The sequence below is a fragment of the Thunnus maccoyii genome, chromosome 20 (genome assembly GCF_910596095.1).
Source record: "Thunnus maccoyii chromosome 20, fThuMac1.1, whole genome shotgun sequence".
NCBI lineage: Eukaryota > Metazoa > Chordata > Actinopteri > Scombriformes > Scombridae > Thunnus > Thunnus maccoyii.
In genome coordinates this window covers 22,347,163-22,362,797 of record NC_056552.1, presented here as the reverse complement: position 1 = coordinate 22,362,797, position 15,635 = coordinate 22,347,163, and the positions used below count along the sequence as shown (strand labels likewise).

Genomic DNA, 15,635 nt, shown 5'->3' with positions numbered 1-15,635 from the left:
GGGGTAATTCCTGACACTTATCCACACATGTATTAATGTTGGCATGCTGGAACAGGGTTATTACACTAGAGAAGTGCCACATATTCTTGGTGTATGTGTGAATAATAATGAATACACTAACCGGTGACTTGTCATAGGAAGCTGGGTCTATGGAGACGTTGCTGCCTCGACGGGACTCATAGCCCAGGATGGGGTCACCTCCAACAGGCAACTTAGGTACGGGCATAGGGGTGGCTGCCGTGTGGGTAATTAGAGGAGGAGTCAGGCTGGTCTTCAGGTCCACGTGACCATTTACAGGTACTACTAGCAAAGGAAAAAGGGATGGTGTGAGTAAAATTTTGTGCATTGGGTTAAAGAGAGTAATAAAGATGACCAGGGTTTAATGTAAAGATAGAGGAGAAATCTAATGAGAGGAGTGAGAGAGAGAGAGTGAGAGAGAGAGGGCAATGGTGAGGGACAGAAGATATGCAACAAAAAATCAAAAAACAGTTTAAAAAAAGCATCATAAAGGAGAATGAAAGTGCTAAATTGAATAAAAACAGGAGGAAGAGCAGGTAGAGGTGGCGTATGGGGGGGGGGAGTGCCACCGGGGTACACCCTCAGGAACGCAACAAAGCATACTTTAAAATGGATGCTTCATACTGTCATTGAGCAACATGAATATTTCAGCAGGACATCAATCTTATGGGATGCGTGGGAGAGAATATTATGTTTGGAGCATCGCAAATACGTGTTCATGTGGAGGGGAATGCAACTTTAATAACGCTAATTCCTCCATATTCAAACCTTTATCCGAGGCATACTGTACAAGATGTATATTTGGCTCTTCCAGCTATGTAAGCAGTTTTATAGAGAACATCTGAAAGGGCTGAAGGGGAGATGATACTGTACGTCTGGGAGATGTACTCCATTCAGTAGTGTTTCCATTGGGCTTTTCAGTCTGCAAGAACAGTAATTAGAGGGGATGGGAGCTGGCATATGAGGAATTATGGATGAGGCTGCTGTACTGGTTTGATGCTGTGCAGGGAGACAGCCAGGCACGTGCCCACCGAGTGTGGTCTGAAGCCAACAGGGAAAAGACTGAGAACAGGGGGCCACAGACACTGAACAGGTGGGGGAATGTTTGCACAGGGTATACTTTAAATGCCTTCGGCCTAACTCGCTGCTGTATCACAAACTTTAACAAATCTTGTTTTTAAGAAACACAACACAGCATGTAATCTGCCAGGATCTAGCAAAGATTAGGGAGGGAAAATGTCAGCAGTTAACTGTGCAAACACAGATGGTACAAGTTTTGTAATAGGAGCTTTGAAAAATCATAGAACAACCATTCGAAATGAGCTGTCTGTATACACGTTTAGTGTATGCCTCACCTGCAGAGGCTGACAAATCCTTCTTGCTGCCGTTAACATCCTCCATACTGCGTGCAAAGGAATCAATCTCTGAACCTGATTTAGAAGCGTCACCCTTGACACACAAACACACAAAGAAAAACTGTTACAAGAGAGCACCTGTGAAAATGTCTGTCTAAGGAGAGTTAACAAAAAGCAGGTGGGTTGAAGTTGCCTCTAAACACAGATCCCTGCTCAGCTGTATCTCAGTCCAAGTATCACATCAATCACAGTTCAGATCTGACCTCGGATCAGTCACTAGAGGCAACCTCATTCTGTAAGCAGGCGGGTGAGGGTGCGGTCTCCCTGATCCCAGAGTTCACAGGTCAAAGTGTACAGAGAGAGGGAGAGAAAGCCTGTTGATCAATAACATAAAGTGTTGTCATGCAAACACAGTGAGGCGTTTCACAGAAAAACCACACTGAAACACGAGCAGAAATATACATGGAAGCACTTTTTTTTTAGAGGGAATTTAATTGGTAGATTGAATTGTGATTGTTCTACTGAAACACTTAGGCCACATGGCAATTCTCTGCTGCCAAAGAGCTTCAGTGTGGTTGGCTGCTACATCTACAATTTTCACACTTACACACACACACACACACACACACAACTTCACAGTGGTGTAAAGGCAATCTGTAAATCAGCAACCCAGCATGACTTTTGTTAGAGCAGCAGAACTGCTTATGCCTTGTTTTATTCTCTATCATTATTCCAGACAGTGATGTCATGATGAGTCTCTCCCACTATCCCCCACTTATATATCTTTATATTCCTCCTCATGGTCTTCCACAGAATTCTCTCAAGCTCCATTCTTCTCTTAATTACTCTCTTCTAGCCTTTTGATTCATGCCACCTTCTACATATACACCTAATGCAGTGAATCTTAGAGTTCCTGCTTATATTTGTTTGCTATACCAGAGCCTCCAGACTCAGACATTAATATGTGAGAGGGTGCCAGGTGGATGTTGGATTAATAGGATGTCGACCCCGTGAGCCAGACCTCTACGGTAGCAAAGTGAATAAACTGTGTGCAGAAAAGCCTCGGGACCTAATCACCATGCACCTCCTCTTAAACTAACAAATTACTTTCTCGATACTTGTCATGAGTGTAAGAGAAAGACAAAGTGGATGTGGATGTACTGCATATTGTGTTTGTTTACTGCAGGCATGTTGGGTATGGCTATCTTTGAGACAGCCATTTGCATTTAATCTTGCAGTAAAAGCCACTATTTTTGTGCCCCAGACTGATTTCCCCAGACCTGTGGAGTGTGAGAAAATTAGGTAAGGAGAGTGGATGCTAATGAACTAGCAGGCCAATCAACTCAAGAGCTACTTGGAGGCGCTCTGTGGTTGCAAGGCTCATCACTCATTCCTGCATCTAGTTATTTATCACAGCGGCTTGATCTTACTACTACTTCAAATAATGGGGTTGGAAAGATGAAATGAAATGCATTTTCTGAAAATTTGTCAACAGTCTGTCACCCCTTTCTCTTTGCATTTCATTTACCTATCATAACTGCAACAAACAATTTGATTATTGACTTTTAAATTTAGTCTGTCTGTAGTACAGAACTGTATAGTGGTAGTATTTAAGTTTTAACAACTATGTCTCTTCACTTTCTCATGTAAAGTATGGTGTGCCTCAAGGCTCAATTTTGGGACCAATTTTATTTTTTCTTATATATGCTTCCTCTGGGACACATCATTTGTAGATATAGCATCTGCAGTTGCACACCCCTGTTAGGCCCCTGTCCTCAATTATTGCAACAGCCTTTCTACTTGTCTGGAGCAAAAAGCTATTGGCTACAGACTGTACAGAACTCAGCTACCAGGCTTTTAGCACATTACACCTGTTTAGACACATCGCACCTGTAGTAGTAGTAATAGTAGTAATGTTTCTGTATAAGGAAAATTTGGGCTAACTTTCCTTTAGTGATGCTTTAAATTTTTTTGCATAAATATAATTATAATAGGTATAATATTTAACAACACACACACATTCTGCTAACCAAACACACATCCCACACACACAACAATTTATCACGAGACGCACAGTAAATTTAAAAAAAAAAAAACTTTTAACCACGGCAAGAGCCCCTCTCCCACAGGGCTCATCAAACCCACACACAATCAATCAGACACGACAGCTGTGATAAGACAAACCCAGTGGAGCATCAGCACTAAGCATTGTGGGTGCTCAACCTTATCTCCTCTCTCTCTCTCTTTTTCAGGTACGGGGAAAGAGAGGAGAGCAGTTAGTCTTTATGGTCTTGGTTTTGGTTCCTGCTGAGCGGTGGTCCGTTAGGAGCTTGTATATGCAGTAGCCTCTGGTCAGTGTTAAGGTCAGTGTAACGGAGTGTTTATGTGTGTACTCACAGAGAAATCAAAGCTAGGCCAGAGGCTTTGTTTTGAGGGCCTTGTGGTATAAGCATAAGGGGTAGACCTGACAGGACCAGGTGAAGAATGACGGGACAACCTGGCCCTCAGCTCTCCTTTCTGAGGCACACAGATGAAACAGCTGGCTTAAAGGAATAGTTTCAGGTTTTCAAAGATTGATGGTTTGGTTTCAGGTTTTCAAAAGATGGAAACATAGACATCATTATCATCATCGATGTGTCCTTTGAAGATTGGTTGCTGAGTATGCTCCATGCTAAGGCCTGTTAAGCATGCCCAGTGATACAAAGGGCAAAGTAAGGGTTGTTTTCCTGTGGTGTGGATTTGGATGAATGTGTATGTCAAGAATATATAGGCTACATAATAAAAAAGAAAACACTATTATTAAACTATTATAACAACCTGTCACTGCATTGGTAGTCAGTATAATGTACTTGACTCTAGTCTACTACAGTCTGGCCTCACCTGTGAACAGCAATACTATACATTTTTGTTACGGTCAATACAAACAGTAGTTACAAATGTAAGACTCTGACCCATCTAGTCAAAAAGATGAAACTGATCTGAAGATCTGATCTGCCCTAATCCTCAGATTGTCAGGGGGGCACTGCAATTTAGTGACCCACACACATGTCTGCTGAGATGAGTTAAATGAAGTCAGTGAAACTGCATCAGACTGCGAGAGAGATTTATCCAGCTCAATCTGATTTTGATCTTCCAAATTTCCTGCTCTCTCACATTTGCCGCTCTTTTGCTTTCTCTCATATTTAGTTTTGTCTTCCTGAATCTTTATGTCATCCGTTTGTGTTTTTTATTCTTTCCATCTACAGAACATACAACCTTTTTGCAGGCAGGAATTCATTTGTAATTCCAAAGTCGGAAACAAACCTCCCCAGTTAGGGATAATCTAAAGTTTTCACTGCTACAGTCAAACCAAAAAATGCATTTTAAGTTTTCTCATTTCCAGATTAGGGCATATTGGGAGTAGATGGAATTAAATAAGACTGGTAGGATGAGTAATCAACACTTCTCTCTTTGCCTCCACAGAACTGTGACTGGTTAAATACTTACCAGGGGAGGGGAGAAACGTGAACTGGATTATATTTCTGCAGATTTGTATGTTGGTGTTGAGTATACTGTTTGAGGAGAATTCAACCAACTTTGGGAAGGAGAAGGAAGGATTCTCACCAAGTCATTTAGACGGTGAAGCCTTCATAAGAGAAAGGGAAGGTGGAGACGATAGCTTTGGAACAAGAGGGGCGCTGGACTCGAGGGAAATCCCTGGTCCTAAAATAGCCGGGTTGTTTGGATAGCTTGTTTACACTCTGCCACCCCAATTTGGGCATGGTGGCGAGAGCAGGAGATGGGCCAGACCAGGCCTGCTGCTGATAGCCAGACAATAATAGACACCGGCAGCTCACAGGGGGATCTCAATTACATTGCTTCAAAAAGGGTGTAAATGGGAGACAGAGGGTGGATGTTGATAAGAGGAAGTGGGGTAATTGTGTGTGCTTGTGTGTCCACCAAAATTGTTTCCTACCACAGTTGAATTTGAGACTCATCAACCCAGAATTGGATTGGATACCTGTGTTGTAGCAGCAGACCTCTAACCTAACACCAAGGCATTAACGACATCCACAACAATATACATCGGTATCTATGGAAGCCCAGGGATGCCAATATTTAAATGAAATGTTTTCATCAAATTGCAATCCACCTGTATGCACATGACACAATTTCAATTCAAATTCAGTTTTTTAGTTCCAAAATAAATCATTACTGCAAAAATGAAAATTCCATTGACAGATAAAATATAACACTGCTATGAATGAATCTAAGCCACTGCCATGAATCTACACTTTTACAAATGATACTTCAAAATGTCAAAGTCATTGGGAAAAACCATCTGGGACACATGAATATCTGTACAAACTTTCATGAAGAGTTGGTGAGATACTTCAGTCTGGACCAAAGTGTTAGAATGACCAACAGACCAACATTGCCATTCCTAGAGCCACACCACTAATATAGCTAAAAATGGACATTTTAAAAAGGAAGTGGATTTTTAATTAAATTTCAATTTAATTGAAGAATTTCATTTTAATACTGGTAACGTTGGGCCTTCATATATGGCTAGTATATAATACAGTATATACAAATTACAGTGTGCAGACAATTATAAGAGACAATATTAGGAGAATAACAATGTAATGACAGGTTTAACCATTAGAGCAGCTGGCAGACTCCACTCACAATCCCCATTTCAAGCTTGGGCCCCCAGCAGGCCACTATATTTCAACCTGATAAAAAAAAAAAGAAGCTCAGAACAATTTGGAACATTTACCCTCTGGAAAAGTCCTGAATCAGTTCTGGATGGCATTCAGCAGTGTAAAATTAGAGGACAAGAGGACAAGACTTACTACCATATGTTTTTCAGAGGCCTCATTTTACAGAGTGTATTGGCCTCGCCTTAAGAGCCTGAGTCATGCAAACAGAGTTGATCTCCCCCGCTCTCTTTCTTAGCTCCCATCTTCTAGTCCTCCTGGATTTATCTGGCTGTGCCGGGGCCTCCCAAAAAACCGGCACTACAACCCCCTCATACCCCTCTCCCCTTCACTCTTTCTCTATCCTCCAGCCAGATAAAACATAGACTGAGAGAGGGAGATTTTTGGCAGCGCCTGTGCAGCGTTCTTAACCCGAGGCTAGAAAGACAAAGAGAGGGGTGGAGGGCTAGTGGGAGGTGAGCATTCAATCTGAGGTTTGATGTGGAGTCTGCTTTTAAAGAGGACTAAAAAAAGAAAGAAAACACACACACGGCAAAGTGATGCAAGTGTTTAAAAACTTTGTTGTCACTCTAAAACACCTTCTGAAAAAGTTATTGCCCTTTTTAGTCTCAGCAGCACAGGCATCATGCAAGAAGCAGGGTTAGTGCACTTTCAGGTGATGTGACTCATCCTCTGGCAGCCATATTGGAGGTCCTCTGTTTTTGGAAACATAGTTGACAAACTGCCATTCAGCATTTGTGAAACCTATGCTGTTTGGATGGAGACTGGCTGTTTCATAGTGAAACAACCAGTAGCACACCAGTCTTGTTAACACATTTGATTTGCACAATACTCATTTTGAAGGTCAGTTCACTGAAATTACAAAAAACAAACAAAAAAAACAAATATATTTTTCTATTAAACATTTCTGGTATTGAGCCATGCAGATTGTTCAACAGAGGTTTTGAGATTCCCACTGCTGAGACTTCTGCTGCCCATCCAATACAGTGGAACTTAATTTACAGTGCAAAAAGCACTGAAAAATGGCTTTTGAAATATAAATAGCAAGGTGATATCCTGCAATTCACAGACCTTGCTGTGGATAGTTCTCACTATTTTTTAAACCAATGGTTTCAATGGTATCCTTAATACGAGGGTCTCCAAGATTTATGATGAGTTACGGTCATCAATTTTAATGATTTCAACTTTGTGGAAAATCATGTTTTTTTCTGTCAGTTAAGACATTGTCATGGAAAAGAAGCAGCTATTGTTGTTGTGAACAAAACACCACATCAAGGATGCCAAATTTATCCGAAGTTGACTCAGAATCCAAAAAGGGTTGATTCAAACTACTCAATGCATTGTCAGCTTTGTGCAATCTTAAGCTTCTGGTTGCCATGAGCGATGCACCAAACAGAATTTTAGTTTTTGTGATTCAATGTCTCTCACCATGACTTCTCTCTCTACCTCAGTTACTGATGTTTTGTACTGATGATTCAACCAAGAGGTTTTCATGCCTATCTAAGGCTTGGAAGCACTTCAATGGCTTTCATTGCAGAAAATGAACTGTATTTCTACTTCTGGACTTTTGTATTCCTGAAATAGCCCCTCCTTCTTCACTGCTCCATTGTTCACTGCTCCATTAAGTTGGTGACAGAAGTCTCAGCGGCAAATATCTAAAACCTCTGCAAATAAAACTGAAACTCTCTGCACTGGCTCCACTAAGGACAAGTTAGAAAACAGGTCCTTCTTGTACTTTGGGTGAATTGACCCTTTAAGGCACTAGTAGCTGGCATTAGTTTGGATTCGGACATTATTATCTACATTAGTGTATGTGATGGATTATCAAGCTGGCCAGTCAACTTTCTGTTACTGTATAGTCAACCAATAATGAGAAGATTTTTTTTAAATGGACCTCCAAATTGTGGCTGTTGAGAAATCTGTAACATAAATGCAAAGCCTCTATAGGGAAGGATGAGGAGAACGATTGGAGAGGGAGGGCAGAGGGGAGGATGGGGGAGGGCAGTTAGTCAATTAAATGGAGGGAGGGACAGCAGAGCTGCAGTGCTGTACATACCCCTGAGTCTACAGGCAGCTGAATTAGGCTCAGCTGGGCATGCAAGTCCTCCCGCTTGGACACTTCCTATTAGTGGAAGTGATCGGTGCAGCCGGACAGGAGAGGGAGGCACACACAGGAAAAGAGGCACAGAGGTGAGACGTGGACCCACAGCAGTAGACAAGAGCAGAAGAAGAAAGTTAAAGGAGATTCAGCCTGTTGTAACTTTTCGACTTCACCATGCAACAGAGCATTGCACAGTGTGCCATATGAGCTGTGCACTTCAGCAACTTGAATTAGGTGAAAGCATGAAAGGCCAGAAAAGTCCAGAAAGTAGAAGTGAAGAGCACAGCCATGTTTTACCCTCCATATGGTCCATTGACATTCTCTCAGAAAGCAGTAATGGAAATGATCTTGACATACACATAAGTTTAATGACAGTGCAGTACAGATATGCATTCTTCAGGACATTTTGTGCTCGGCACGGAAGCATTCCTCTGCATCTGACACATACAGTGTATATGTTTGCTTCTGTGTGAATTGTGTTTGCATGGCTGAAATGTACGTTTGTTGTCATAGTCAGAGGTGATAAAAAAGAAGAAGAACTTTGTGTCTCTTCTGTTAATAGGTCTCTATAAAGAATTGGATCGGTCTGGTTGCACTCTCTGCAGTGGGTATTGGATTCTGTCACATGCACACACTGTCACAACCCGACAGAGAGACATAAGAGAAAGAGATGGATAACGGAGAACGAGAAGAAGTAGAGTATGGGCATGGAAAGGAGGGGAAGAAGAGGATGGAGGAGTTAAATCAAGAAAATAAAAGCGAGCAAAGAGAACCAAAAAAAACCAAAACCACCTGAATAAGATTATTTCCCTTCTGCCTTTATACCCAAAGCAATATGGACATTAAAAGTAATGCACTTTGTGTGCGTGACTATGTGTGTGTGTGTGTGTGTGTCTTGGCTCCAGAGCCGTACATCTCTCCTGGCTTGGCTCACGTCATTCAAGCACCCGTTACCTAGCAACCCTGACGCAGGGAAAGTTTGGCCGACTAAAAATAAACTTAGTGTGTGCAGAAAGGGATGTAAAGTTGAAAAAGGAGAGGGAGAATTAAGCCGACAGCTCTGTAATGATACAGAAGAGCAGAGGGGAAGAACAGAACACCAGCTAATAGTCCATAGGGCTTTCTACATTTGGTTATGTGTGTGTGTTTGAGAGTCTGTTATGTTTTTGAAGACTTCTCTCTCATTCCTCCCCTAGCTCTCAACAGAAGTCAAACTTTAACAAAGATGAGACACTATAAACATTCATTTACGTCCAATTTTTGATATATTAGTAGAAATAGTGTTCAAGCTTCAAGTCATTGGGTGGGTGTTTCCCATGGCAGCAATTAACTTACATGTGTAGGGTTGGCATTGCTAGGAGATGCGGTGTTAGCTTCTGTGATGTACTACTGACTGCAGCATGCTATGTGGTATATCCTACTAACAATGATACATGGCATATTCTCCCCTTTTTCCAATAAGGTAGCATACAGTTGGTTTTAGAGCTTATTCACTGAAAGGAGCTGCCTACTGTGACTACATATTAGTGTTACCGATTTATTACTGTGAGAGAAGAAAGTCTAGCTAACATTAGTTGTTTCTCTTTCACGGGTGATGGGGAAATGACAAGACTGCCAAAACACACAGCAATTAGTAGCTCTGTAACCTCAGCGCTCCCTATCTACCCTGTCATTTGAATCACAACTCATCATAACATATGGAGCAACATATGGAGTAGCATACGGACTATGGAGTAATTTATGGACTATGGAGTAATGTCCGAACTACGGAGTAATGTGCAGAATAAAGTAAAAAGTATTGTATGAGATAACATACGGAATGCAGAGGAACATACAGATCAAGGAGTAATGTATGAAATAATGTACAGAGAAACATAAGGACTACAGAGTAATATGCGGAGTGCTCAAATCACAAATGGAATAAGCAACACCTAACAATGTTGGCCAACTAGTTAACTGTCAGTTACAGTAATTACATCGTCAGAGGTACCAAAAATTCATGCCTCCTAAAGAACATTTAAGGAGCACTATTGCGTCAGAATAATAACAGGAATACATTCACTCTAATCTTGGCCTCAACGCAGATACTTCATCTTCAGCAGCCTCAGGTCAATGCACCCAACCCTTCATGTGATTCCATTTACCATAATCCTGCACTTTATGTTTGTACAGCAGATAAAAGCAATAGTTGGAGAAGCCCATTCCAATTAATCCATTTTTAGGAGATTGTAAACCACTCTCTCTGCCACTCCTCTTTTAATTTCTCCTCTCTCAGCAAAAGAGCCAAAGAGTGTCAGAGATCAAAGCATTGGTGCTGTCACCCCTAAAAGAAAGAAAGAGAGGGGGGGAGACAAGACAGCCAGATATAGACTGAATACTTGTGTGATTTACTCCCTCCATCTCGTCTCACCCTTTATTCTTCTCTCCCAATCACTCTAACTGTCTTGAATAAAGCCCTGTACACTCCAGATTGGCCAACTGAAAACTGAAGTGAGGTTACTCAATGACTTTCAACTTTTTTGCTCCCAGTAGACCCAAGAATGCTCAAGAGAACTGTGTTCCAAGGTGTCTCTAATGAATAACAGCCATTAATCCACCTTTACTCACTTTGTGCTGTTTCTTGCCCTTTTCTGTCTTAAGAAAAATCACAGACATTGCGTGGTGGTGGATACACACCATATCCTTTTGTTTTATGACACAAGAGGGGTTGTACTGGGAAGGGAGAAGATTAGGGGAGCATGAGAAGAAGGTATTCGAGCATGAGACTGAGGAGAAGACAAAGCAGGGGATGTGGGAGATGTGGGCTGATACACAGTCTAGTCTAGCAGACATAGTTTTCTTATGATACACTTTATGGCATGACTGCATTGGCAAATAAGCAGAACAATAATGAGGATGACTGCTGAGATAGTGGGAAAGAGTGGGAGGAGTAGACGAAGCTGACAGCAAAGGGAAGATGGAGATGAAGAGGAGAGGAAAATGAAACGCTGCAACTAGTGTGATCTCATGTCCTTACATAACCTGCTGCGGAGAGTGCAAGTCAAGGTATAGGTTAATGTCTACAGAGTGTGTGTCTGCACATCACAAAAATGTGCAAAAAAAGTGCTTCAGATTGAGTAATTTAGTTTCATATTTCAGTCTTAAAACCTTATTTTTTCTAAAAAACTAGCAGAGCAAAATGATAAGAATTTATTAATACTAGTATCCCATGCACTTTCACCCTCCACAGATATTATTTGTGTCAAGGCCTGGAAGCAAGCCAGATCACTCTGCAAGATTCAAACATGTTGACCTGCGTTAAAGAGAAGATAAACAATCTCACACTAATGGCAAATTTCTTTAGTATGCTTTTAAGAAAGGAAGATTTCAAGACTGAATTTTAGACAAGATAGCTCAACAACTTTAGCTTGATGGTACTTCACTCAGTTTTGTGCGTGTGTGACCAGCAACTTTATACCTCCGTCTGGAAGCCCTCGACCAAGATGGCCACCAGCAGGTTGAAGAGGACGTAGTTGCCAAAGGTCATGAGCGCGATGAAGTAGAGAGCTGCTACGGGAGTGGTGGAGGCCATGCCATTATATAATACCTTGTTCCAGTCCTCCTGGGTTAGGATCTAGAGAAGAGTAGAAGAGAGGAAAAGGTAAAAAACATAAAAAAAAAAACATAAAAACATATAATTGTGTGGCAATTGTTACAGTTTGTTTCAAAAATTCTTAAGTTTTGAAATAATGGGTCCTTGATGTTAGACAGAGATAGACCAAAGAAGTTCTCATTTCTAGCCAGCAACCGTTGATTTTGCCAGCTAAAATGAAACTGTCGCAGGCAGATTTTATCAGCTATAGCTAGGTAGATAATTATGCTAACATTAGCTCCATGAGTTAGTTGAAAACAGTTTCCAACAGACTTTTTGATGTTTTCTGCTGACTTATTTTTAATCTGTTGTATTATTAGTATGAGCTAATGTATTTGGCAAACATAGCAATATCTTGGGTAATATTATCTGGGGTCACTGGAGTGTAAACAAACCAGGACAGAGCCACTAATGTTAGCCTTAACTCCAATAGCTTGAGGCTTGGCTTCCACACAGTGGGGAATTACTACACTATACTACATTGGATATGCTAGTCTTGAACAGGGATTTGAATTTGTTACCTGTTGTCCCACAAGCTTAAGTAATTAGCTGACGATGTGCTCCTTGGACTTTGAAGTAAGTCTAGCTTTATGTAAGTTAGTTAGCTGGACATGCTAATAGCAGATACACTTCTTGTGTTTTGGAAAGGCTTATAATAAAGATACCACCATCCAAAATCTTTAAATTTTCACTATTATTGTCACTATACAGCCCCATGCACACCAACATGTGGAGAGATCCAAAGAATGAATCATGCGAAGCTATGATTCAGGGAATGAGTTCAGCAAACACTCAATTCCATCTTATTTCAGAGGTTTTGTATTGATAAAGTTCCAGTGGTACTCCTCTTTTATTTGTTTCAAAAACATAAAATGAAATTTTTTTCATTTGGAAAGTCAACACTGAAATGTAAAAGCTTTTATAACTATATCAGCTAAATCAGTGATATCAGCGACATTAATGTCACTGATTCAGTCGACTGAATCATATAGTCATGAAGACTTTTACATTTCCGTGTTGTCTTTACTTACTGGAACTTTATCAATACAAAACCTTTGAAATAAGACAGAATTGAGTGTTTGCTGAACTCGTCCCCTGAATCATAGCTTAGCATGATTCATTCTTTGGATCTCTCCACATGTTAAAAAAAACAAAACAAAACAAAAAAAACCTCCTTGCGTAACATCATGAGAACAGACACGTCAGTACAATTTTCTGTACAGAGAGACATGCTGACACATTACACAGTCCCTCATCAGATGTTTCAATGAATTATAAATGGTTACTATATTAAGGGGTGATAAATACTATACATGGCGTTATGCAGAGATAATGGATGGATGTTAGACCCCACAGAGGATCTTTGAGTTAAGTTTGAGTTGATTCACTAATCTAAGATGACATGATGCAAGAGGCAAGCCTACTTAATCTATGTAACATACTTGGAAATGGAAATTAGATGAGTGGAAAAAATGTGGCAGATAGATAAAGGCTAGGCAGATTGCCATGCAAAGGAGAGAGAGGGCACGGTAGAGTGAAGAATATTTGATTTGATATATTTTATTTATTCAGGAGGAAATTGTCTTTTCAGCTTGTGACTGGGGACAGGTTCAGTCAGCAGCAATGGCAGGGAGAGCTTAAGTTACTTGCTTTAGGGCACTTCAGCAGGTTAAGTCTGATCACATCACAAGTGTGATGCTGGATGTACTTGCACATCTTTAGGTCATCCTACTGCTAAGTATTTATGATCTCAACAGACAGTGAAGTCATGCATAAAGCACAAGCTAAATTGGGCGTAACACAATGGAATGTGAAGATTTAGTGTAAGAGAAGGGGAGGATAGGGTTTATTCTCACCTGGAAGACAGTTACAATGGCCCATAGAAGAGAGTCGAAGTTCTTCCTGTCTGGCAGAGTGTCTCCATCCCTCTCTGAACCAAACTTACAACCAAACAGATGCATCCCCAGGATACTGACACAAGAGGAGGGAAGGACAGGGAACAACAAACAGGAAAAAGAATGCGTAAATGTTTACATCAGACCAAACTGTTAGAGACTGTACAAATACACATATATTATCATGCTTAAATTGATTTTGTTGTTCAACCAGCATTGATTGTACCACACTGAGTATACCTGTGTCAAAGAAGTAACTCACTAGTTTCCACTTTTTTTTGCCTTATCGTTTGTGCACAGATACAGATTTGTTTTACTTGAACATGTGGAAATATATTTACAAAAACCAAAACAAATTGCACCTTAAATTATACACTTTACTGCCACAGTGGCAGAATATACTGAACATTAATGGTAATTACTGCCCAGAGGATTGTCATTCAAAAGGCAGTCATAAAAGTAAGAGCTGAATACTATTTTTATGATCAAAAATTAGCAAAGATAACAAAAACAGCATACACGGAGTACTGTCAGTCAGGTAATCAAACACTCATTGGTTCAGAATCAGTTGGCCCACGATGCATTATTGCAGAAATGTTGCCATGAAAGGGAGTGGAAATGAAGTGCTCATGCCAGGTTAGGTTCAGCACCATGGACAGCGTCACAAAACATGGCCCTGTCACCTTATGTTTTTTTCTAAGCCTCACTCAAAGAAATGAAGATCACTGGCACTGGAAACAAAGACACAACTCAGCTTCCATCCAGTTAAGATGAATTTACACTAGTTTAGAAACTAAAGGAATAGTTCAACATTTAATAGTTCTCATTCCCAGAGTGAGAAAATGAACTTATCTTAACACAAAGACTGGAAACAAGAGTAAACCTCTAGCCTGGCTCTCTTTTTAAGGTTAAAAATATCTACCAAAACCTCTAAAAGTCACTAATTAACTTGTATCTTCTTTGTTTAATCTGCACACAAACAGAAATGGAAAAAAAGATTATTAGTGATTTTAGAGGGAGTTACATGCTTTAACTATTTCTTGGTGAAAAACAGTTTTTTCAACATCTATGCAACATCTCTGCTGGTTGCCAGGCAACCTCAATGTGATGACAAGACTTTGGGAAGTAATGGCACCCGGATGTTATTTTATCGAAAAATTGTTATTGCATTAAACTTCCCCCAAACCACAAATTGTTGTTTTTACATTTCTGTTTGTGTACAGATTAAACAAACCAATTTTTGATCTCTAGACAGAGCATGGCTAGCTGTTTCCCTCTGCTTCCAGTATTTATAATAAACTACTCTTATCACCCTCCTTGCTGTAGCTCCATACTTAATGCTCATACTGTACATGAGAAAGTGATCTCATCTAACTCTCCAAAAGAAAGAGGATAAGCATAAATCCCAGAACGATTAGCTTTTCCTTTAAGGTTTTAAAACCTAGTTCTATCCAAGATATACATGTTGCCAAGTATAACGTATTACTATAGACTTAGTAACATGGATAGTTTTTGCAGTTGAACATGTATAAAGAGGGGAAAGAGAATATATGGATTGGAATAAAGGAAAGAAGAATAAATAAAAAAAGAGAAAGAAAGATAAGGAAATAGCTTCATGCTAACTATAATTTTTTATGTGTCTTTAGCATTATGCCAAGAAAGAAAGACAGAGAGAAAGTCATGTTACATAAGACATGTAATCGGGGGTGTTATTATTATGAAGCAGCAGTGAGTCTGCACTGCAGTCTGTCTTATATTCAGACACCGAAGCTCAACTGGAGCGAAGGGATCAATGAACAGGCCTCCGCTGTGTCAACTTGGCAACTCTTCACTCAAATCAAGAGCTGTTTATCTATGCATATACAAATCCCTCAGAACTCTGTGTGTTTGTGTGCGCCCTCACATGCATGTGTCCACATATACACACAGCCCAAC

The 15,635-nt window shown here is 40.3% G+C and overlaps 1 protein-coding gene across 20 annotated transcripts in view; it reads right to left on the bottom strand.

Moving 5' to 3' along the window:
* The window catches only part of cacna1g (calcium channel, voltage-dependent, T type, alpha 1G subunit), a 271,804-nt gene that overhangs the window by 67,124 nt on the left and 189,045 nt on the right, over positions 1–15,635 (bottom strand). For 16 of the 20 annotated variants that reach the window (XM_042397382.1, XM_042397395.1, XM_042397384.1 and 13 more), the window contains 5 exons: positions 13,662–13,776; positions 11,632–11,787; positions 8,130–8,195; positions 1,374–1,467; positions 122–303 (listed from right to left, as the gene is read on the bottom strand). In XM_042397382.1, coding sequence (XP_042253316.1) covers positions 122–303; positions 1,374–1,467; positions 8,130–8,195; positions 11,632–11,787; positions 13,662–13,776 — 613 coding nt within the window. The remainder of the gene's footprint in view (positions 1–121; positions 304–1,373; positions 1,468–8,129; positions 8,196–11,631; positions 11,788–13,661; positions 13,777–15,635) is intronic. The other 4 variants (XM_042397398.1, XM_042397402.1, XM_042397393.1 and 1 more) reach the window with 3 other exon arrangements.